General features: G+C 36.6%; 1 protein-coding gene across 6 annotated transcripts in view; it reads right to left on the reverse strand.

Annotated features, from left to right (window-relative positions):
• Nucleotides 1–26,328, reverse strand: part of LOC145662330 (uncharacterized) — a 351,525-nt gene that overhangs the window by 6,074 nt on the left and 319,123 nt on the right. For all 6 annotated transcript variants that reach the window (XM_081727810.1, XM_081727808.1, XM_081727809.1 and 3 more), the window contains 2 exons: nt 16,888–17,061; nt 12,888–13,002 (listed from right to left, as the gene is read on the reverse strand). In XM_081727810.1, coding sequence (XP_081583936.1) covers nt 12,888–13,002; nt 16,888–17,061 — 289 coding nt within the window. The remainder of the gene's footprint in view (nt 1–12,887; nt 13,003–16,887; nt 17,062–26,328) is intronic.

The following is a 26,328-nucleotide window of genomic DNA, read 5'->3' on the forward strand; positions in this document are numbered from 1 at the left end:
GACTTTTGCTGTATCCACTCAGCCAGGGTTCGATACAACTTAAAATAGAAGCAGATATCCTCAGGCTCGCCTTAACTTTTATATTTAACTTGATATGGATATTTACTTATAGTCTAGTATCCTGAAAGCCTTCTCTTGAGAAACGGGTGAAACAACCATCGAGTGCTGCTTTTGCGGCTGTGTTGGTGAGCGCTCTGAACTGGAGTTGAAATAGAAACACCTCAGTATAGTAAATTTTAAAAAAGATTTTCCACAGTGAGTATTTTGATACTAAAATCTCGCAAGTAGCTTTCTTGAACAGAACGTCTTACATCATACTTGAAAACGACGTCCCTTAATATCATAACGCCTTATGATACAACACGCAAACTCAACCATTTGTTTCACATCTTTGCACGTGGAGTGCTCCAAATGAGTAAGGTATAAGTAACCCCACAAACAAACCACAAATACACCAGGGTGGAATCAAATACATTTAGAAAAACTGCACGTTTAATACATTTGGTAACGATTCATATTATTATTCGAAAGTCAAGAAGTTGACTGCGGAGCTCAAGGAAGACAGAAAGAACATTGAAGTCAGGGATTCCGAAATCTGCGACTGCGGACCATCATGTAGAGCCTAACACTGCATGACTATGGAAGTCAGATATGTAACTGTCAAACATATTGCAAAAACAGTGTACATCAGTGCTGGTTCCGTTAACTTGTTTGGGCTGATTTCTTGGGAATGAGCAAGCTCTCTGCAAGATGAGTGCCTCAATACTAACAGCGAAGCAACAATTGAACAAACCTAAAGCGCGACAACATATTTGTTTTATTTTCAGACTGATGTAGCGAAAGCTTATCAGCAGCAGATTAATAGCTGAGAATGAAACGAAGGCTCACCCTTCTGTAACAAATCTAAGATGAATAAAGGATATGGGACACAGCACTAAACTTTTTCACTCCATTCTAAAATAATTGATTTGTACTGTGTCTGATGAAGACAAAAGGTTTGGTTAGTTGGTGACACTTTTACACAATTATTACACAGGCCGACGTCAGCTTAGTTACAGAAAGGAAAACCTCTGATTCTGACTAATTTCAGGATGCTGAATTCGAAATTGATAGCCGTTTTACTACATTAGCTCGTATTTTGGCGTTATGCACTGTTGCCAATTTTGCCATTTTGTAGGGACGGCTTCAGTAATCTCTCAAGTGTGTAAGTATTTTGTCGGGAGAACTGACTAGGAATTTTTACGTCAGTAACTTCAGTTTTATTTTACCGTATTTTTAGAACTGTTTGCCTGTGTTTTCAGTATCTTTTAGTGATTTTATGGAATAAGTGGTTGTGCTCTTGCTCTAAGTTTCGCTTTCCTGTGCAAAACGTCAAGTTCTTCGCGCAGAGGATGTAAAAACTCACTGGACAGATTTTGTTATATCTGTGGCGTATTTATGGTTAAGTCGCAGATTAGATCGATAAATGATGACGTTAGGAAAGCATATTATTTTTATTTTGGCTGCAAGATCGGTGTTTAAGATAAAAGCTGGGCCCCTCATGTGTGTTGTTTGATGTGTTATGCGACTCTGACTGCCTGGCTTAAAGGAATCACACGAAGGATGCCTTTTGCTGTTCCGCTGATATGGAGAGAACCCCGGAATCATTATGATGATTGCTATTTCTGTATGACGAATACGGCAGGAAGTAACAAGAGGAAACAACGTGCCATCGAATACCCAAACTTGCAATCCGCGATCAAACCAGTGCCCCATGGAGAAAATTTACCTGTACCTACTCCTCCGAAAGATTGGGGAACTATCGATATTACAGAGCTTACAGGAAGCGATGAGGACACCAACTCAATATCTGCAGATGAAGATCCGAGAGACAGTTCCTTCCACTTAAAAGATGAGCCTCACTTCATCCTACAACATGAGTTGAATGATTTAGTGAGAGAGTTACAACTTTCGAAAGAGAAAGCTCAACTTTTGGGTGCTAGACTCAAAGAGTGGAATTACTGGCTCCTGGAACTACTTACACTCACTACAGGAAAAGGAACGAGCCCTTTTCAGAATACTACAGAATGGAAGGCTCCCTTTGCGTATGCACGGACATCAATGGTCTGATGAATGAATTAGAAATTCAACATAATCCATCCGATTGGCGTATTTTCATAGATTCGTCTAAGTACAGTCTGAAAGCAGTTTTACTTCATAATGGAAATAAGCTGCCGTCTATTCCTGTAGCACACTCTGTTTCGATGAAAGAGACTTACGAGAATCTCGCACTCATTTTAAATCGTATTAACTACAAAAAATATGGTTGGTAAATTTGCGGAGATTTGAAAGTTATTGCAATATTACTTGGTCTGCAAGGTGTATTTACAAAGTACTGTTGTTTTTTGTGTCTTTGGGACTCAAGAGCCACAGGAAAACATTTTTCACAAAAAGAGTGGCCCCCAGAGAGAGACATTTAAGCCCGGTACCAACAGTGTCAAGTATGAGCCTCTGATCGCTCCTGTCAAGGTGCTGCTTCCACCTCTTCGTTAAAGTTATGGACAAAGAAGGTGAAGGATTTAAGTATCTTAGACAGTGTTTTCCAAAACTAAGTGGTTGTAAATTAAAAGAAGGAGTTTTCATAGGACCTGGTTTTCGCAAATTTATCCATGACGAATTGTTTGAACAGAGTTTAAACGACAAAACGTTAAATGCCTGGTGTGCTTTTGTTCAAGTTGTAAACGTGTTTTGGGAAAAACTAAAGCTCAAAATTACGAGGCTCTGGTGCAGCAACTTCTGGTCGCATATGAAGCTCTGGGATGTCGCATGTCTTTGAAAATCCACTTTTTGCACTCCCACCTCAACTTCTTTCCAGAAAATCTTGCAGATGTAAGCGACGAAATGGGAGAACGGTTTCACCAGGATATAAGAACGATGGAAACTCGATATCAAGGACGTTGGGATCCTGCAATGATGGGGGACTATTGCTGGTTGATGAAGAGAGAAGAACCCAACATTTCATAAAAGAAAAAAAGTAAAGCAGATGGTGTTATTTGCAGCTCTAAACATTAGACTTTATAAATTACTCTGTGTATGTAAATGCTAATCGGCCTACACTAACAGAATATATGTAGTTTTTTAGTGCTAATACACAAACAGAATATATAGTTTTTTTTTTTAACTGGTTTGATTCAATAAATTAATTTTAAGAATTTTTAAAACTGAATGTCGTTTTTGACCAACTGTCGAAATGAAGTTGATTCCCTTTCGGCACGTAAACAGCTTATTGGCCGGTACATTTCATGAATGCTCATTTTCTCTATTATGGTAAATCTGACAACTACGCGTTACACAAAAATGCGAGCTAATATAGTAAACTGGATATCATATTCATATTCAGGGACCTAAAATTAGTCAGAATCAGTGAGTTTTGTTTCTGTAACTTTTCAAAAGTTTAAAAACGTCGGCCTGTGTTATTTTTAAGTAAACTTAGTTTGTTCAGGAATTTTTATTTCTTTTCTGAAGTTACTAAAATCATGTTATGCTGATGTTATTACAGTATGCGGCAAAACAAACAGTACTGAAATTCGCGTACGGGTGGCGCTCAGATGCAATATGGTATGAGCTGTAAGTGCCACATGTGTGCTCAGTTGTATGTGGACTAGCGCAGTGTGCAGTTTGTGCGAAGATAATGTTACTCACAACAGAGGAGAAGGTACTTATTGTCGAGCAATATTTCCGCACACACGGTGTGGGGCAGCGTTTCACTGCAGGAGATAAGCGCGCACGTCTACTGTATTGCTCTGGAGTGTTAGGTATGGCATATAAAGATGAAGATTTCATCAGCAACATATGGTTCAGTGATGAAAGCCATACGTACTTCGATCGCTACATCAATCGACAGTTGATTATTGGCCCTGTCTTGCATGATTTGAGTGGCTTTTACCGCAAGAAAAATCTGTCGTTATAACAACAATGGATGCAGGAAGACGGAACTATTGTCCACACTGCAAGTGAGTCACTTACCCTTTTGCTCACAAGAGTTTGGACATCGCTTGATTTCCTGTGGAACGGATTTTCCATATCCTTCCCACTCCCCTCACCTCATGACTTCAGATGCCTACATGCCTTCAGCAATTTTCTGAACAGATAACTTCCTACCACTATACCGGAGTTAAGAGAAAAGATTCGGTCATTTGCTTTGTCAATCCAGCAAACCGTGTTGACTAACATGTTCATCGATCTACAGGACCGCTATGAAGAATATATACGACAAAATGGTCAACATTTTGAACAGATGATGTACAGGAATAATTCCTTGTAAATTTACAATATGTGTTGGGTAACATTTAGTTGACATCCATTTGACAACCTTTCTTATGTTTCATTGTTGTACACCAAATACATAAATGTCAACGATGTGATTTCAGTACTGTTTGTTTTGCCGCATACTGTATTAAAACATTTATTTATGAAATAATGACAGAATTATATGATGTTTTCGGAAAACTTCGTCCGAAGAAAACCCTCATCCAATAGTGAACTATCCTTGCGGATTTTTTTATAAGAAATTATTTGTACCATACTTTAGGGTTGTTCTCTTTGACAAGAGACACCTACTGCACTAAAGAGATCAGGTCAAGAATTGCAATAGGTAAAGAAGCATTCAACAACAAAAGATCATTCTTAGTAGCAGGCTTAATATTAGACTAAGGAAGAGGTTGATCAAGTGCTATATATGGAGTATTGGATAGTATGGTTTAGAGACTTGGACATTTCTCTAACTTTGGGAAGTTAGAGAAAAAATGTTTAGAGTTTCAAAATGTGGTGTGGAGGAAAATTAAAAAAAAAAAATAAAAAAAAAAATGGACAGACGGAGTAACAAACGAAGATGTTTTTAGCCTGCATCCTTCGTAGAAAAGCCAATTGGATTGGTACATCTTGGGAAGAAATTGTCTTGTTCATACTGGCATAGAAGGAAAGATAAAAAGAAAGTAATGAATAGAAAGAAGTAGAACACAACTAATTGATGATTTGAAAAACAGAAGAAAATATTGGGAATTAAAAGAAGAAGCTGAAGATAGAGAAACGTGGAAGAAACATTTGCAGATCCAAACCTAAAATTAAACCCTCATTAGTCCAAGGACCTGCCAAGAGGCAGAATACGACGTCGTCGTCGTCGTCGTCGTAATAATAATAATAATAACAACAATACAATAGGGTTATTAATGGAATATATCACCAAAATTGCATGAGGCATAATTTGATCAAATTGTTCAAATAAAGAAAGAAGAAAACTCACCCTCTAAGAGTATTATTCCTTGTGGATATTTTCATAAGAAGTAATTCATGAAATATTATACGGTTATTAACGAAACATTTATGAAATATGAACTAAAGCGACTGAGTTATTCAGAGAATAATCCGGAGAGAGCTCACCCCAAGAGTAAAACTACCTCTTCTGGATTTTTTCCCAGAGAAACGACCTATACGCTGCTGTACATGCTGCTAACGAAATATTGATATTTCGTTTTCGAGAAAATAGCAGTTTAAGTTTCACTTTTCAGCAAACTATCCTTATTGTTCGGGGAATGAAGAAAATTCGGGAACGCTACTCTCCACTACTCCCTGGAGAATCTTATAAAAACCTTAAGTTTAAAATCTGGTTCCGATACACTACATGGTTTGGCTTCTACTCGAGTGTACACATATCGAGACGAACAGATAGACATTCAAAAATATTTTTTTCTCCTCGTAGTAACACGTGTAAATCAGTTGAAGTCTCGAATTCGATTTTGTTCACAATCAACATATTTTCTTCTCTCCTACTGCGTTCCGTGGTGGCTCAGTGGCTGAGCGTTCATCTCTGGTGCATGGAGTCCCTGGTTCGATCCCAGCTCTCGCCAAGTGGACTTTGTGGTGGACAAACACCGTGTGCATGGGTTTTCCAGTTTCTTCCCGCTTTCTTCATTCCACCATTTCATTCATTTCTCATCATCACTGTCTCCTTTAGCCTAGCCGTCATAACCGTGGGACGTAAAACTGAAAGATTTCATTTTTTCTTCTCTCCTATTGCCTATCATCGATAAAAAGTAAAATTTAAATAACGGATAAATTATGTGCAATCCCACTTTCCACAATGCCATCTAGGTGAAGCTCTCTCTTTCTCTCTCGTAAATTCGATCATAGTATTCAGTTTACTAGTATGTTACTTTAAAACCCTGATACGCACTCTTAACGTAGTTTTTATTATTAACTTATCATTCATCTTAAATGAATATCCTTCAACGGAATGTGAATGTTACAATATTACGTATATACAGATTCTAACGATCATTGTTTACTCTTACATGCTCCATAATTAGTTTGGTAAGTATATACCATAAACATCATATTGTCTATCTATACAATACCTTTACGTACAAACCATTTTAGCAAACAAACTTACCACACTTACAGATCCCAAAGTTATTCCAGCAGACACCACATATTATTTCTCCATAACGCAGTAAACCATTAATTTTCTATGTAATTTGTAAAAGACTTTTACCACTCACCAAGTTAACGTTTGTTTTTTAACCTTTAATCTACATTTATTAAACTTGTTAGTGATTTGAATGCAGTGCTACAAGACAAGTTTGTTGTGTGTGTTTTCCCCTGTACATTATATGAATTACGGAATTCTTAACACGGTTAGGTGTACTTGCAGTCACGTAGTGGGCAATGGAAATTTTGCTGCATAAGAGAAAAATAAAAATTTGTAAAAATGCACAGTTTCCTCTATTTTACATTTTTCCTCTCGAAAAACTTATTTTTGTTTTATTTATTGAATTAAAACGGGGACACCGTAGTCTAGCGGTTGTCCCGGGTTCGATTCCCGGCCGGTGCTTCCCCAATTTTCGGCGTCCACTCAGCGTCGTGAGGCAAACTGGGAAGTCACATGAATAAAAGACGGTCACTACGTCTAGAAGGCTCCCGATACGCCGGTTAGCGATAGGGCGACGCGGCGCGTTCATCACTAGCCTGTATGTAGTACCCCAAATCGCTAACAGATGGCGTGGAGTGGCTCAGGCCCACAAATCGGGCCGTTACGCCAAGTGGTTTGGTTTCGTTATATTCAATTAAAAAAATGAATATTTTCAGTACAAAATGTTAATTTTCTAGGGTTTACCTATCACTACCTCTATTTCCTTATCTACGTAAGTATACCGATCTTACTATCATGAATGTTGCAAAATAGTGCTCAGTCGTGAACCAACAAATAAAACCAAGTAATTTACACCGACAGTTTTTTTTTTATTATTTAAAAAATATTTTTTTAAAAGATGTGGACCTACAGTTTAATGTGAAACCTGAACCACATGAGCTAGACAGGGAATCAAACCTGGGTCTTCCACACTGCAGCTACATACACTAGCCATATAGCCATAATGGAGGTCAAGAATATAATTTTATCAATGTAGCTGCGAAAAGACAAATCCATTAAGTTTGTGTAGTTGCTACAAAGACAAAATACTACAAATATCATTTCATTACCAAATTTCTATAGTTTATAAACTTAACGCCTAAATTTATTATTCATATATACATAAAAACCTAGTGCATAACGTCATCATCTTTGTTAAAACTTACCCTCCTAAGGTGAATGCTTTGCTATATTTATTATCGAGAGATATCATTTAATTATACAAGACTGAATTGACTGATTCTTAGTTACGTTCTATGTCTTGTACCGACGACGAGACCTCCAGTTTAAAATGGGATTTGAACTACATTAGTGTATGATTTTGTTCTACCGGCAATCGAATATGGGATCTCATGTACCAAGTGCACGTGCCTTGCCACTGGACTAGAGAGAAGGACTATAGGAGACTTAAGTTTCATCAGAATATTTAACATGAAAAACTTTGGACCCTCTCTGACACGATTGAACAACTGTCCTTTGTACGCCAATGAAGGAACAGCCACAGGCACATCTGAGTTTGAAAATTAGTTACTTATAGGAACTTACAAAAGATGTCTCTTTTTCACCAAGACTATTGTGAATTATCATGTTTTATACTAGAATAATAAAAGCTTGTATATTGCACATAATCTTGAAATTATTACGAGAATTACACTGTTGCAATCTTTGTGTTCCTCAATTATAAACAGACAACCGATCATTTTGCAATACACTCACGTTCAACAATCCACATCCGCAAGTATTTAGAAACGATTCATTTCTAGCCATATCTAGTACTATATATATGCATAAAGTATAACTAGCTTTTTTGCTTCTCAAATCCTTCCTTATAAGCCTGTATCGGGTACTATTATCTTCATCTCCAAGTTCTTGCTATATAGATCTTTTCGATTTTTTGCATGAGTCGACATGGAGACTAGTTTTCCCTTGTATTTAAATGTGCACAAGGCGTAAGTCCTTCACATCTTTTAGCCTTGATTCTGAATTTAAATAAGACTAGTGAATCTGTCTCCTTTAAGACACACATAAGCTTATACTGGGTGTTTTAAAACAACAACGACAACGTTTGGGAGGTGACACCTGATGCCCAGATAAGAGAAAACTATAGACCAACCTGGGTGCACAAATGCTTCCTTTCGGAGTTATAGGCTGCCGAAAACATGAAAAAATGAACTTTAAAGATCCATAATTCCAAAACTATGGGACCTACTGTAGTCGGGTCAACTAGTCACTTAGGAACTAGTATGTGCCCTATCCAAATATCTAAGTTTCAGAATGCTGTAGTATTTCTGCAACAATTTTTATAGAGGCAGTTGGTAAGTACTTCAAATTATATGCCCATAGCCAAATACCCTCTATAAAAATTGCTGCGTGAGTACCTTAGGATTCTGAAACTTGAATATTTGGAAAGCGCACATACTAGTTGCTAAATAAAGTCTTAATCCGACTATGGTAGCTCCCATAGTAGGCGCTATGGACCTTTAAAGTTAATTTTTTCTTGTTTTCGGCAACCTACAGTATAACTCCGAAAGGAAGCATTTGTGCACCCAGGTATATTTTTGTCTTATCTTGATGTCACGAATCCCCTCCCAAACGTTGTCGGTGTGGTTTTGAAACACCTTGTATAAGCTGAGAAAAAAAAAAAAAAAAAACTGTTTTTTTAAAAGGCTTTACTGTGAGTCTACATTAAACCTAGTTTTGGATTTCTATTATTTTTGCTCTAATCAGCATCTAATTTCTTTTCTCAGCTTACTTAAAGCTCATTCTTCGCCGCTTTCAATCCTATATTGCGAATGTACATATCAAGAAGCCTATTTACAGCCATAAGAAAAAAAAGCATTTTACAGGCATCAGTTACTGCTTTGCTCGATTTACAGTGGCTCTACACTCCTGTTTCTGTCATTAAGAAGTGTACAAGGTATATACACATAAATTTAACTAAATTTGTTTTCTAATATACCTAGAATAATCAAATACGGCAAGGAAAGAACACTTTATTTTGTATAGTATGTACTCCCACATGCACGTGGAATGTCTTGATTCAATCTTAAAAGAAAGACTAGTATCCGTGGTTTTTCCCGGAATACTTCAATTTCCTCCCACATTTTCATTTCATAAATTCCTCCATCATTATTCACTTATCTACATCATCCGTCTCCCTTAGCCTAAGGACATAATCATGGAACTCAGGGGTAAAATTGAGGGGGAACCCGGGGAATGGCATTACTCTATTTCCACAAAAATATTTGTGGCGTCCCCCTACTTCCTAAAAAAAATTCAATGGGCAAAAATAGGCTCGGGAACGGCGTGAGGTTATGTGTTCCCTACCTTTTCAGATCCACTTTTACCCCTGCGGGACGTTAAACTGAAAGATTTTCTTTCATTTCATTTTTGAAAGGAATATTGCAAACGTAACAATAATACCAAAAATATTTTAAAGAAAAGGTCAATGGTTATATTTTAACATAACTGTAGATCGGTTGAAGATCGTCGAATCTAATTAGCGTAATTGAATTAATTTGTTGAAATTTCAGTAAAGCTTTCAGAATTCAGGCTATCTGCTCCTGTCACGAATTTTGTCGCACGCACCTGAATGACTGCCCTTCCTATCAACGAGCAAGATTTTAAAGACACGAAAGTATTATAAACCCTTGGACAACGTTCATAACAAATAATTCTCAGATCTTTTGCTAATTATGCTGCCACTATTTTTGAAGTTATAACCAAGACATTGTCTTGTTATAAGCTTTCTCCAATATTTGATTAAGTCTTCTTTGCAACTAATAGTTTGTGTTTCCGATTTCATATAGGAGATCTGGATTCAACTTCCGATAGGAGTTGACGTGGTTCAGTGTCATTAAGTTGTTATGTCTCCGCTTTACATGGACCCAGTATGTAAAAAAAAAAAAAAAAAAAAAAAAAAAAAAAAAAAAAAAAAAAAAAAACAATTAACTGGTATCTGATTATTACGAACATTTGGTAAAAATATGACGAGAATGCGAAGACAATACCTTCTTCAGAATAAGAAGAGAACAGACACTGAAGCAACATCTATACACAAGTGCATGCAACAGCTTCATCTTTTCATCTTCCCGATATGTACGCAATAATTCAATCATGGGAATAAATATATAAATTTTATTCTACACAGTCTGAACCTATTTAACTTGCTGTTACCTTTGTCATATTAACCTATGTCTGATACTTTAGGAACTTTTTTTTCTTTCTTTCTTCGAATGTTAGCAAAGCGTGGCATTAGATCAAAGCACACACATAAACCAAACAGTTGAAGCTCCAAGAAAGATCACATTACATTAAAAAAAAAAGTTTTCACTCATATTAACTAGTCACGTTTGTAATCACTGACACATATAGTTATCTATAGAATAACAGACCTTAATTACATTCACAACCATAATATATAAATAGAACAAAGATACAAAAAAACATTGCGCACATAAGCTATCTCATGCAGACATCTATTACTACTAAAAGCAAGTACACCAGAAAAAAAACTAATAAGTGACGTGCTTACCTACAGGCTACTACGTAGAAAATTAACCATGCTAAAAGCCAAGCCAGTAGAATCAATATAATACTTGTGTCACAGTTCAATAGTGCATAAAGTAAAAATAAGTCGAAATGTCATTCTGACCTACGTTGTACTTTTTTCATATACGTAACTCACTCATGTGATTCCACTCATATCAACGCCCATATGTGTTTTCTCTCTCTTACGCACACACACATATATACACACACACACTACCATATATTTTGTTTAACATTTGCAACATTCCGTGATCATTATACAAGTGAATATGTGCAGAAAGTACATATAAACTTTCGCAGATTATATTTGTTAAGCTTACGAAATGGGTATGTATATTTCTAAACATAAAATAAATCATACACTAGTGTCAAAAAGACAATTATTAGAATTGTTTCAAAGCAACACGCCCTACGTCTATCTAATGTTGTATTTATTAAAAGATTCTCGTGACTAAGTGAATGCACAACAGCCAACGTATGATAGTTCTGTCGTGTGATAGAAAAGTAAATGGCTACAAATTTGGTATTTAATACCGCGCTGTTTGATAATCAACGTCAGTTTTCTTCACGTTCCACACCGCAGATCGCTTTTGCTTAATACAAATAGTTTCATAACAACGAAACAAATGCTGAATCAATCGAAAATCTGTGCCCACGAGTCAGTCGAGTCGAGTCGAGTCTAAGACTAGATGTACCACCAAAGTTAAGCATGTCAATTATTTAATATATATATATATATATATATATATATATATATATATATATATATATATATATATATATATTATTCCAATGCAATTTTAAATTCCACTATTACACATTGTATATCACTGGAGATCGAACCTACGCCGAGAACTGAACTCACAACCTTGTGCGCTTGACTATACAAAGAATCTTTTTTGTGCAATACCGTCTCCTAAATTTATAATTTCAGAAATCTCTCCGTAATTTCCGATAGTACAATTATCAGTCCTCTAGATCACAATTGTTAAGCAATGTGTCCCTTACACGTGTGACACAATGAATTGAAGATAAGTTCCTCAACAATGGAAAAGACTTTGGAAGTAGAAAATCTGAACTAATATCGAGAATGTGCTGGAAAACTACATAGAAAACTGTAATTTATTTCTTAATACTTTGGAAAATGCAAATGAAATAAAAGGGAAGAAGCAGATATTATCCTATAATATTTTGTAAATTTATTACCACCTACATCTATCTGGTACTTTTTTTTAAGTTTAACGTTCCACAATTATACGCCGAGGCAAAGGAAGACTGTAATGATGAGATGGATAATAATGGTTGAATGAAGAAAGGGAAGGAAACGGGAGAACCCAATAAAACCTACGCACACAGAACTTATTCATCATAAAGCCCACTTAATGCGAGTTCGGATTGAACCAGGGACCCCACGTATCAGAACTGAGCACTCTACTACTGAGCCACCGCGGCCTTATTGTATACGTGTGTGTGTATGTGTATATGTGCGTAACATTCTATCTCACAACCATGCACATACACAAACATCCGAACCCATTCATACCCACATACATCATACGTATGAAAGTTGTACATACTTCATCCCCCACCTGATGTCTGCAGTCCGTCTGTTCTTTAGAAATGCTAGTCTACCATAAAAACATTATCCACTGCTCTACGCAAAACTGTCCATGCATCATCCATGAGGCTATCTTCAAGGACAAGACAAGAAACTACAATATAGGACAGGATCCAAACAATGAGCGCAACAACAACGAACACCAGAGAAGTTATAAGTGAGAACTCCGTAGCAGTTTCTGTGAGAAGTGCATGGAGAGGAGGAGGAACATCCTGGTTACATGCAAACAGATTAAACTTCCATCTCCTGCCACTGAACACTGAAGACCCACACCTTTGTCTGTCCTCCTCCAGCAGAGCGATCAGGGCATCACGCTTCTCCACAATCTCCAGCATTTCTGCCAAAATATGCCCTTCCTTCTCAACATCCTCCTTCGTCTTCGATGAATCTACAATGGAGATACAAAATTATAATACACAATAAAAATACATTTAACATCTATTAAAATCTAAAGTACCATACATAATGTATATCTTAATTCCCTCCAGGTTTTGTTGAATCAATAATCCTGTAATTTAGTTATTCCAAAATGCTTTGTAACATTTGTTGGTCAATGGCTACGGCGGTACTGTGTAGCACCTTTGGAATGTCACGTGGTGTAGGGAGTTTGTTCATCTGATCTTTATCGCTCATCGGTAATACTAGAGGAAAAACTTACAAAGGATTAACTTAGAGGTAAAAAAGATCTCATCTTGTATCCGCGGAGTAAAAATCTTCTTCATACTGCTTCGATACTTTCTGGTATCTTTTACAATGTCTTCCACTACGCTACTAGACTGGCAATATGTAGGTGGTTCCTTCCTTTGTGGACACCTTTTTCATGTTTAAAGACATTGAAACAGATACCGAAGAGTATCGAAACAGTTTAGAGAGGATTTCTGCCCTAGGTTATACGTATTTTTCTTTCTCCCTTTAAGTTATGCATCCTACATCTACAATTAACAAATAATCACAGGGTATTAAATTAGATGATATTGATAGTGAGATTAGAGGAGCAAAATCAGAAGCAACATACAAAACGTTTTATTTTCATCTCATATGGCATTATTGCGACAATGCCTAGCGGCGAAATGATGCAATTAGCCGCAATGCTCTACAAAACTTTGAAGAACTTTGGATCTAATAATACGTTTCTTTCTGTTGTAGTTGTTTTCTATTGAGTTCGAAAGCTCCAAAGGGGATTATAATATAGCAATATATTCCAACAGAGCTACATATTATTTGCTATACACGAACATTCTTATAGCAAAAAAAAAGATATTATACTATTCTTTAATGGAACATATACTATGATCCTTTACTACAGTATGAATCGAAGATGATACTGGCCAAGTGAACACTATATTAGTGTTGGCATAATGCTTACTTCTATTTTCTTTCTGTCTCTTCTCGAGATCTTGGATGGCATTTTCGCACATGAGAGGTTTGTCACTGACTAGCTGAATCCTATTTTTTAAGTTCATCGGTAGTTCGTAGTATACTAGCGTAGACTATTTTTTAGTGGCATAACGCTTCTTCTTACCAATCAGTTAATAACTAAAAAGCCTACATTACTATACCAGAAACCGCCAATAAGCTGACAAACTCGATTCGACATGTTGCTAACGAGATAGAGCCCAATTTTGTGTGCAAGAAAAGACTAGCACTGCGGAAACAGAATACCGGTGATCCTTTAGCTAATATTATCTTCCCTCATAATTGTAATGAAAATGTTGTATTGAAGGCATTAATTAGCCTTTATTTCTTATACGCGTGCTTCAATTACAGAAACCTCTGGTAAATCTTAATGAATGAAGAAAAAAAAAAAAACCCTCTTTATATGGTGCTTACGTGATTTTTTCGACATACACACAGAGACTAAAGTCATTAAATAAAAATAGCTTCTGAACCAAGTTAGCCAACTTCATTATCGGAATGTAGAAAAAAAAAAAAAAAAAAAAAAAAATGAACACACCAGGGATACTCAGAAGTCTTCAGTCATTTTAAATGTTTTGACACGGAAAGAGACTGCCAGATTGATCCTGGGGTAGTGTTTCAAAGAAGAACAGAAAACATTAGGATGAGGGGATACGATCAAGAGCAAATCAATACACAAAATAGGGAATAATAGCTGCAGAATTTCGTTATTTACAGATTTCTCTACATCTACAGATGCTACTAAATATTTTAGTATGTGGTAGTATTGACTATCCTGAGTGGAACATTACAATACTGTAAACATAAGCCCAACTCCCACTGGTTTCTGTAACTGTTTGAAACTGGTCAGTAAGAGGCTATTTTCGAACAGGTCCATAACAAACATTTCACGGAAAGAGTAGGCGAAAAAAGGGCGAACGGGAATGCTATAGCTAGAAAATGCAAACTATACAATTAGTATTCATATCACAAAATGTTAAGATAGGAGGGAGGGGGTATAAAGTTCTAATCGGAAAATGTTTGGGATGGAACTGTTTGATTAGCTTAAAAGGATAATAATTCTGATCAGATTTACTTACAACAGGATAAAATCTAATGACCAAGGTTCGTTCCTGCAACTATAAACTTTCAAGTATCTTAAAATTGTATCTTTAGTTTAATATCTTGCGGTTATCGACTGTAGAGCAGAGATGTCAAAACTTCGCAGCTTTATTCTAGGGCTCAATTAGGGTTGCCACCTGTCCAGAATTACGCCCAAGAGGGACCCATTATATGGCGGGCCGCCAAATTACCGAAATCACTCACAAAATATGCGAGTGACATTTGCAAATTTCGATCCATGATATGCAAGTTTGACTATCGAGATATCGACATGGTTCCATAGCTAAAATTTTTAGTGCTGGTAGCAGTGAAATAACCACCAGTGATGTTATTGTTTTGTATGGGTTCAGTAAGTTCATAATTTCTGTTCAACCAACCGAAAACAAGCTGATGCTGCAAGGGTTCTGTTTCGTATTGTTTTGGTTTAAATTTCTATTATAATTTTGATTCACGAATATTTTTTTTTTCTATTATTCTTAATAAATTGCTGAACCGGCAATCTGTGCATGTTTATGCTCAATCCGGTAAGCGGTGAATAAATAAGCGCAGACCCTATTAAGACAGTACCGAGCTAGAGCCCGAGTCTGCTCGAACTCCGTATAATTAATGAGCAAGTCACGACCGAGTGCAAGCCCTACTGAGGATAGAAAACCTTAGCACTTAGTGAGTGCGGGCTCAACGAAGTTAACGAACGCGAGATTGAGCTTATTGAGGACAACTTGAGGAAGTGTCAACCTCACTTCCTTTTCCGACGGACGATTGTCCTGCTTAAGGCTAGTATCTTAGACTTCGCAGCAGTGTGTTCGTTCAAAGTTCTTTGCATCATACCAAGAACTCTTCCGAAGAAGAATAATCCAATACGCCATTAACGCGATGGACCGAGACCAATCTCCTAGTAGAACTCCCCTACCGAGTACGAATTTACCGACATCTCCAGTATCCGCACTGAAGCGTTAAGACACAACAGATATTCTGACACCGCAAAGGCAGTATGACCATATCCAGGCAGATTCTAAGCATTTCTGGAAATCTTCGGAAGCCACGCGAAAAGGAAGGCGAGCTACAATCCTAGTCTTTCCTACCTCAGATTGCGGCTGAGGTACTGTGTGTCTTACAGAAACCAATGGCTCTTGCAGGCTGTCCATTTGGGAATGAGACAAACCTCTCGTCCTCAGGGAGGATGTCCTTTCTTGGAACATATCTTCTTTACGAGGAATAGAACTACCCATAGTTTAGAAGTTTCTTCTATCCCCATACCAAACAACTACCACAAGGAGGTAGTTGGTATAAATTAGCGAGCCTAAGCTCGAGTGAGTGCAAGTCTGAGCCTGTAAGAGCCATGTAAGTCCCGATTGCAAAATGACCATCCCTGCTGTAGATCAAAAGGAGATGAAGGTAAATGCACATCAATCAATGGAACAGTTGACGGAATGAACAACAACTGGAGATGAAACGAGAGAACCCTGAGAAAACTCATACACAATACTACCACCAAAAACTCAATATTCTAGCATTGCTCAAAAGATAAGTAATGTGTCACGTCTTCACTTATAGAATTGGTGCAAAAGTATTGCTATCAACAAATGACTACAAGTAATAACGCAAGAGGTTTTAATAAGAGAATAATGGCAACAAGAAAATAAAATAATGAGTAGAAATAATTCTAAAAACTAAATTTAAAAAAGAAACTAAAATAAATACTTTCATAATGGTTAATAACTGTGTCATTTCTAGTACACTGATTTAGACTACTTACCATCTTTGGACATTCTTTCTCTTAGTTCCTGCTGCAAACGCGCGTGCCTATCTTCTAACTCAAGCTCCTGCGCACGAACCATTAGCTCCCTTTCGTAACGACGTAACTCACTACGTTCCCGCATCAATTCAAACCATTCTCGAAGCAGCTCAGATTCCTCCTGACCCTCAGAAGCTGAAAACAAATAAAATAATTGTCAGCACGTTTGGACATATTCAAACACAGCAATTTTGAGATTTAAACTCTATTATATTTGCATTAAACGATTTAAAAAAAAGTTCGTTACTAGTTACGAATAAGCGCACACTTTAATAACGTTGTTAATTAATATTTACAGTTCATACGGTGTAAAAGCTTGTTCAGGTCAGACATTCTAAGTCAGTGTTTTCATGGATTTTCCTCATTCACAGCAGACAAATGCTGAAATGGTACCTTACATAATGGTTCTAGGCTGCTTTCTTCCCCAATTCTTCGGATAGCGTGATCGCGAGGTATGTCATCCCTCATACATGACAGGCTAAAAGGCTTTAGATGCCGAAAGCCCAGAAATCATTCCTAATTCTAATATTTACAATGTGATTTCTCAAAACCTACAATCAATAGGGAAATCGTTCAAATATAAGACGAGTTAAGATCTACGTGGATCATTTCAGGCTTCGTAAACGGAAAACAAAGGTAAAAATTCACTTTCACAATACAAATATATGGGACTTAAAGTTTGTCTTAATGAATAGGCAATAAATCTCCCTACAGATGGGTAACTTCTACAGGCAATTCAGAATATTGGAAGGGAGAAGGACATATCTGAACTTTAGTCGCAAGATGACTCTAAACAAGTGCCGCTAATAGCGCTTTCAACTTTTGTGGACATGATCCTGAGACTGATTCCCGTTGGGAAAACGTAATTTTCGATATTGAAACTATACGTGTTAAGACAATTATGGAACTAATTGAATTAAGACACAAGGAATTCCGATCTAGAAAGCTAAAACAGAAGAAAAAACCATCGCCCTTTGTGGAATGTGGTGCTAATAGTTACACAGTGCTAACTTAATAGTTACACATCTTTTCCTTATATCTTTTCTTTATATTGTTTACTGCCCTATGTGCTATCAGTTCCCGTCCTCAGTTGCTAGTAATATTGTTTTCTTGATACTCTTGTTCTGACGTTATCGGAAAGTATTCTCCTACCATAATTCAAAACCGATAGCGGCGCTACCTCTCCTGTTATTTGGTAAGTTCAAAACAAACAGAAATTTATTCTCAGCCCTTTACTCTTAAGGGTGAATGTAAGGATTTACGGTCAAAATTCTACTTTTGTTAACGGAGCAGTTCGAGTTAAAAACAAGTTTGGTGCAATAGAAAGAGTTTTAAAAAATAAGAGACAAGTATTTTTTAAAATCTTGATAGGCAGTCTTGTTCAGCTTCTATAGGTGTTTGTTTTTGATGAATCGTAAATGCTGACGTTACATGTGGGCTAGCAAGGAATTCAATGTGAGTCTCCAACCACTCACTTGTGTGCAGCTGATAAACCTAGTGCAGTGGATTTTAAATAGATTGTTCTGGGTTCATTAGCAGTCTTGCTTTGTGTTGAATTCTTGAATAGCGTTTTTGTTAGTTGTTTTCCCTACAACATTAGTATAAAAAAAATAGAGAGAGCAGTGATTACGTAGTGTTGTGCTAAGCAGTGTTTCTTCCATACATGCTGTCTGCCAAAGCTCTGAGAGTGCCCCCCCCCCCCGCCCTTCCCGCGGAGAAGACTAAAATAATATGTCTATAAATATAATAATAAAAAGAATAGTACCGTGTGAAAATACTATGTGCCCCTCCAAATACTAAGTGTGCCCCCGGAACATTTTTTCTGAAAGAAACACTGGTGCGAAGTAGAAAACATTTGTTAGTACAGCGCGTGCTGTGTCTGTGAAGTGTTGAAATGCCTAACACGTGCTGTGTTTTCGGTTATAATTCTCGTGTGGTAAAAGCCAAGGGACTTTTTTTTTTTTTTTTTTTTTTTTTTTTTTTAACGTTTCCAAGTCATGAGAAATCACCAGATCGATATAAATTATGGCTCAAGAAAATCAATAGGAAGAATTTTGAGCCAAATAAAAGCATCGTATTCGTTCGAAACATCTTGAAGAGTACGAATTCGAGCAGTGATGTTTACTGAAAGAAAAGCTAATGCCAGGAGAATCATTTACCCGCACACTGAGAAAAAATGTTGTTTCAAATATATCATTGAAAAGTTTAGAATTCGAGCCACTGAACAAGCGCAGATGTATGTCCAGTTACCTACGTAAAAAATCGTACAAGACGCAATTGACGGTTGCAGTCAAGACGGGGCATTAGAGGTTAACAGCGACGGTGGCACTCATGATTCTGAAGGTACTGTTTTAAAAATATTGTATATACAATTTCTATACAGTGGGAATTGGGGAGTGAAATATATCGGCTTGTAGATGGAATCAGTGACGATAACAGCGTTCCTAAGGACATTGGTTCATTGTTTAATTTTTCTGTATCAAGTGACAATGATGATGAAACGGGTGACGAGAGTTGTTCCGCAGAAAAAACTGCGAACAAAAAAATATATATATCCCGTAAAGTATTTTTCGTATTCAGGCAAACTTTAAAGATGTTATTTCATATTTGCCGCATATGCTACGCTCCTATACATACTTTGAAGCACAAAATTATAGGGTCACCACTAAAAATTGAAACAAAACATGAAAATGAACATACTTATGCTTGAGAATCGGAACCATGATTAAAGAAAAAGTACTTAGGTGTTGTAAGCAATCTCGTTCGTCATCTATTTAAATAGTATTGGTTTCGAAACTGTTAGTTCCTTTTGTAAAACGCCGAACTTATGCTTTGTAGGAAAAACTAAGTTTTATAATATTATAAAAACTTCTGTGTAGCCCACCATTAGATATTATTATTTTCTACACACACATGACATTTCAAAGTCTTTGCAAATCAGTCCTGAAAAAGGAAATCACACTTTAGAACGTGGCACAAACGAAATGCTTGGCACTGTGTGTATGGAAGCCTGCTCTTGCAGCTTGCCCACGTATGACGTCATCACAAAAAAAAAATTCTTCTGTTACTCGCTAACGACTAAACGTATCGCGATCAAACAAACACCATTCTTTTAAAATTTTCAACTCTACAAATGGAAATAATTTGTAAAAAAATTACATTTTTAAGTCGAACTGCTCCTTTAAGTAAAATTTTAAAATGTGTACTTCTTAACGTAATTTTTTCAAAATTGTTCCTATAAGGTTTACGTATTTTATAACTGGACAAATCTTTTAACTCTTCATTTTTAATCATCTTTTATTTTTTTCTCTCCAACTTATAAACTACACGGGGGTTCAGTGGTAGAGCGCTTATGTCTGGTGCATGGGGTCCATGGTTCGATCCTCGACCAAGTAGGTTTGTAGTGGACAACACTGTGTCCGTGGATGTTCTCGAGGTACTTTCGTTTCCTACCACTTTCTCATTCCACCAATTTCTCCATAATCATTCACTTGCTTTAATCATCGTCTTCTTTAGCGAAAAGGGACGCTAAACTGAAAGATTTCATTTCATTTTTATAAACTACACTTCTACTGGAAAAAAATGAAATATTTCAGTTTTACGTCCCACTATTATGCCAGCTACGCCAAAGGAAATACACCCTCCATTCCAAAAGAAACCGAACTTTTGAAAACAAATAGTACTACTAGTGCCATCTGTTGTAATATTTTACCGGTAGATGGCGTAGTCCCTCATTGACAACTGGTATAAATGTCATGACATTTGGATGCACGGCAACAAAGTTATTGCGTTTCAACTGTCAGTGTGTTGTGTACATCGGTCGGAAAATGAGTTTCAAACAACGAGATGCAATTGAGTTTTTTGTTAAACTGGGTAAAACTTTTAGTGTAACGCACCAAATGCTACAAAATGCATATGGTGATGAGTGTCTATCCCGTACGCAAGTTTACGAGTGGTTCAGGCGATTCAAATCGGGTAGAGAGACGCTGGATGATGACGAAAGATCAGGCCGTCCCAGAACCGGATTATCGGAAGAAAACATCGAAAAAGTGCGTGAATTCATCAAATATAATAAAAAATCGTCGGTGAAAGTTATTGAAATGGAATTAGGCATTCCTCAAACAACCGCATACCGCATTTTGACCGAAGTTTTGGGCCTTAAGAAGGTTAATTCGCGGTTTGTATCACACAAACTCACCGAAGACCAAAAAGTTGATCGAATTGCGCATTGCAAAGACATCGTCAAAAGTGCTCGGCAGGATCGAAACTTCTTGAAATCGATTGTAACTGGTGACGAGACGTGGTGTTTTGAATATGAGCCCGAAACAAAGCGGCAAAGTGCTGAATGGAGAGCGCCGGATGAAGGAACACCCAAAAAAAGTCACTTGGTGAAGTCAAAAGTTAAGGTGATGCTAATTTGTTTTTACGATTCAAAAGGAATTATCCACAAAGAATTTGTTCAGCCCGGCCAGACAGTCACTGGAGAGTTTTATTTGGGCGTCATGAAGCGTTTGCTGGCAAGAATTCGTCGTATTCGGCCCGAATATCGCGAAATCGGCAGTCGGGCTCTTTTGGACGATAATGCACCATCACATCGTTCGCGACTTGTAACTGAATTTTTGGTCAAAAATCACATTATTCGGTTGCATCATCCGCCCTATTCACCAGATCTCGCTCCGTGCGATTTCTATCTGTTCCCGAAACTGCATTTGGCGATGAAAGGAAAGTGGCACGCATCGATTGATGCCATTGAGAAGGCGATGACCGCCGTCCTAAAGACCATTCCAATAAAGGACATGGAGAAGTCGTTTGAGAACTTGTTGGAGCGTGCAAATATGTGTATCGATGCAGAAGGGGAATACATTGATTAATAAAAGTGATTTGTTCCAAAATGTACATTGCTTTTTTGTTTTTTTAAAACGTTCGGTTTCTTTTGGAATGGAGGGTGTAGTGATGATGAGAAATGAATGAAATGGTGGAATGAAAAAAGTGGGGGAAACAGGAGAACCCCGAAGAAACCCACGCACATAGTGTTTGTCCACCACAAAGTTCACTTGGCGAGAGCTGGGATCGAACCCGGGACACCACGCACCAGAGGTGAAAGTTCTACCACTGAGCCACGCGGCCCTACACACTTCTATTGGAATTTCTTAAATATTTTATATATATATATATATATATATATATGGCGGACTACAATTCCGTACTACTAGATAACTAATGAACAGACAGCTGACGTCATGCTTTGCTCGATTATACATCGTTCAACGACATCTAGTGACTGTATGAACCATTCTCATTAGTTGTCTCTTTATTTCATGAACAACTGGGTATGCGCTATTCAATCATGTTGTAATATGAGCAAAATAGGATACAAATCTATGACATTCGATCTGTTTTCATTCTCGTGAACCAATTGAATAGTGTAAACAACATGTAAATACTATAAACTGCGGAAGAGAAACTGTTAACACAGAATCGAATCACGTGCTCAAATGGTTATTTTGAGAGACGGGAGTCATATTCTGCGAAAAATCTCTCAGGGATTGAGCGGAGAAATACGTTGGACTCTTGACGTATACTCACAAAGTGGTGTAAATATTGCACGAAAGCACACTGATCGACCAAAAATAATAACTTTTCTTAATAATAAATGCACACGGAAAAACAATCAAAGGAATAGATGTTAACCGCTCCGGCAGAACCAACAAAAATATGGAAGAGCAATTTCCAATCGGTATCAAATAAAACAGCGGCTCGGTGGCTTCAGATCTATGGTCTTGGGGCAGGATCGCAGAAACGAAACCATTCCTTTAATCAGGAAACATTACAAAAAGATATTTCATAGCCAAAAAACGAAAATAAAATAAAAACTGGAACGATGAACAATGGAAGAGGGTACTGACGAATCTAAATTCCAACTTTTCGCCTTTAATGCTAGGAGTTTGTGCGTAGTCGTTTTGAAGGACATTTTTGTACAAAGAGCACTAGGAAAGTTTTGCAATACGACATTATTTCTTACACTTTTTCAAGAAATAAGGTACTTCACATCACAAACACTATGCATTGTCCAAATTTCAGGTTTCTAGGTAAAGTAATTTGGCATAGGCGTTTGATTAGTCAGTCAGGACTCTTTTATACAGAGAGATTACCTCTTTTCTAACAAAAGAATCATATTGTCCATTAATGTTTCTTGTACGTCCCCTTTTCTATCTATACTCTCATAATTTTCATTTCCATTGGTTAAATTAATTTTCAGTTCTAGGATGTTAGAAATGAAATAGATCAAGTTTAAAAGTGCTTACGTAGAGTAAGTGAGTATGTAGATGGAAAGAAGACAAATATTACCTCAATTGTAATGTAATAGTACACGTTGCGTTGTTATCTACACCGAAGTTGCGTATATTAAAGATATTAAGGTTGAAATAATATTGTAATCTCTCTGAATATGAAATTAAATGGAACAGAGCTCTGAATTTATTTAAACCATATTGTAATGTACCACGTGCTCCTGTTTGTAAACATTAACCACGTGTATTTACGTTAAAGCATTACACTTTACATTAAGACTAGTACAAGAAGTAAACAACGAACCACCATCACCACTAGTGATGTGAGGTCGGAAAATTTTCCTCTATATTTTCCGGAAAATTTTCCGTTCTAAACAAACATCAGGGATCAAGTAACAATTCCTCATTAATCATAAAATTGATTGATTTCGTGTATAGAAATGTTAAAAACTGGAAGATAGTTCAAAGAATTTGAAAATTTTCATGGTTCAGAAAATTTCACGCACTATGTAGGAACAAGTGAATCAATGTTTCATGAATCGAAAAAATTTCTGTGTATGGAAAAATTGGAGGAAAAAAAAAAAAAAAAAAACTTTGTAAGTAGGAAAATTTTCATTTTGAAGCAAAAAGTAAAACAACTTTTTATGAAACGGAAACTTTCACTTCCCTGCACAAACAAGTGAAAGAAATTTTCATGAATCGGAAAATTTTCATTCTGATGTAGAATCAAGTGGAAAAACTTTTCATAACTCGGACAATTTTAAATATTATGTATAGTGATTTTAACTGGAAAATTTTCCACTATATTTAACTGCACATTGAGCTATACAACAACAAATTATAATTTTCTAATTAGTTTTCAGGAACCGGAAAATTTCCTAATATTTCGAGTTGGCACGTAAAAACCTATATAGTCTCTCTCTCTCCCTCTGTGTGTGTGTGTGTAAAGTGCAGGGAACATAAATCGAGTTCATAGAGTACAAATATCCAATCTCATTGTTTAAATTGTAACAAGAAAGCGAAAAGAAACCCTTGTGAATTTATCAATTATTTCAAAAACACTATTCACATATAACTACGCCTGCCTATGTAATGAAATAACTACATAAAAGTTTCAGTTCCTTATGAAGATTATTTTTGTGACAGAAAATAAGAAGAAATGCTTTAATTTTATTGTGTTTAAAGCTATGAGGAAATATCATCTTACGCGCATTAAATTAACGAAATATGAGTTTGTGAGATCAAAGGTGAATTTTGAGGGAAAAATACATTGATGTTTTTGAAACATCTTTGCAGAAATGAAGAATCGTTAGATTTCCATTTCATGAAACTTAGACAATATTTATTACAAATAAATTTTACGGCTAAACAACGATGTAGAAATAAGTGGAGTATATTTTTACGAATCGGAAATTTTTTCAGGAAATTTTCTGGAAAATTTTCCGTTTCAAAATTTTTCCGGAAAATTTGCATTACTGAGCACCACCTACAAGTTACATGACAACATGGGAGTAACAGCGCCACTGCCGCCTGGAGCTCTATATAATGAAGAAAATTTAACGGACAGTTACCAGTATTTGATTAGTTTCTCCTCCTCTGGCTTGTCTAGAGCTTTGGGAGTAACCCAACCTCAAGGCCTCTAATTTGCTGCAAATTTAGGTTTTCATTTCACTTGCCTTAGCTTACTTAGAACTCTGTTAAAATTCCAACCTTTGTTTAGCCTGCTTCGGAGCTCTGTAACTCTTAACCCCCTTACTGCTTGCTGCACAGTATTGGGATTTCCTACACCACTCTATTTAGCTTACCCGGAGCTCTGTACTAAAGATCCTATCCTGAGGCTGCAAGGTCTTGTATTACCCTTTTCTATCTCGCATTAAAAAAAATTATATTGTAGTAGCCCTATTTCTTTAAATACTGTTATTATATATATATATATATATATATATATATATATATATATATATATATATATATATATATATATATATATATATATATTATAAACCGGTAGTGGGAATCAATTTCAAACTACTCAACCTACCTCTGCCTAATCTTTCAAAGGAAAGAACTAAACTTTCATGTAGCTACATTGCTCACTTCAACAATTGCCACTTAACAACATATATTACATTCATTTGTTCTTCCTATTCTTTACTTCTTCTATTTAAGTACTATCTACCTGATCTATTTCATATTCTCTACAAGATTTCGTAAGGGACACGTTTCCACTAATTTTCCGCCAGAGAGACCCGTGTGTGAAGCATGTTCTGAAGAAGGGTTGACTCAGTTCTGGGCGACCTCAAACTGATACCCACATAATTCAGCTTCTTTCTTCTGTTGAATTCTAATGCGAGTTTATTGTTATTTGTTGGTAAGATGATGATGATAATAATAAAGTTATACGCATGTTATTTTGTTATGCAATGGAGGCTATTTGATACGAAGCTGTTAATTACGAGGCGCATCTAGAAAGTGAGTTTTCTTATGATGATAAAAGCAAAGGAGACAAAATGCCTTTGAAACACTTATCACTACAGATATAGCATAGGTGACACTACTTTTCATCATATTCGCCACCGGAATTCGGACACTTGTGATACATGGGTTTAACTTCAGTATTCCGATGTCGGAACAGTTAGCTGCCTGTGAGTGAACCAGTATATGAAAACCGTCTGCAATTGTATATCACTATCAAACTACTCACCAGACAGGAATTTCTTGAGGTCTAAGGAGGTATAAAAATATCTCGGAGCAAGATTCGAGCTATACGATGGATGGTAAAATATCTCAGTGGAACAACTGCAGAAGATAGGTTATCACCAGCCGTATACTCTGGATCTTGCTCCCAGCGATTTTCATGTCTTCTTACACGTCAAAAAATTTATCTCCGAATATTGATGAACAATTGAAAAATGGTTGTTGTACATTAGTTCCACTCCCAAGCAGCTGATTTTTACGACACCGTAATACGAAAGTTGATCCCACTGTATAACAAGTGACTGAATTCTGGTTGTTAAAATGTTGATAAGTAGTGTCTTCTGCGCTATAGCTGTAGCGATAAAGATTCAAACTCATTTTGTCTTCTTTTGTATTTACTGCTCCAGAGACACTT

This window comes from Thermobia domestica, chromosome 10, assembly GCF_964235325.1.
Source record: "Thermobia domestica chromosome 10, izTheDome1.hap1.1, whole genome shotgun sequence".
In the NCBI taxonomy this organism is placed as follows: domain Eukaryota; kingdom Metazoa; phylum Arthropoda; class Insecta; order Zygentoma; family Lepismatidae; genus Thermobia; species Thermobia domestica.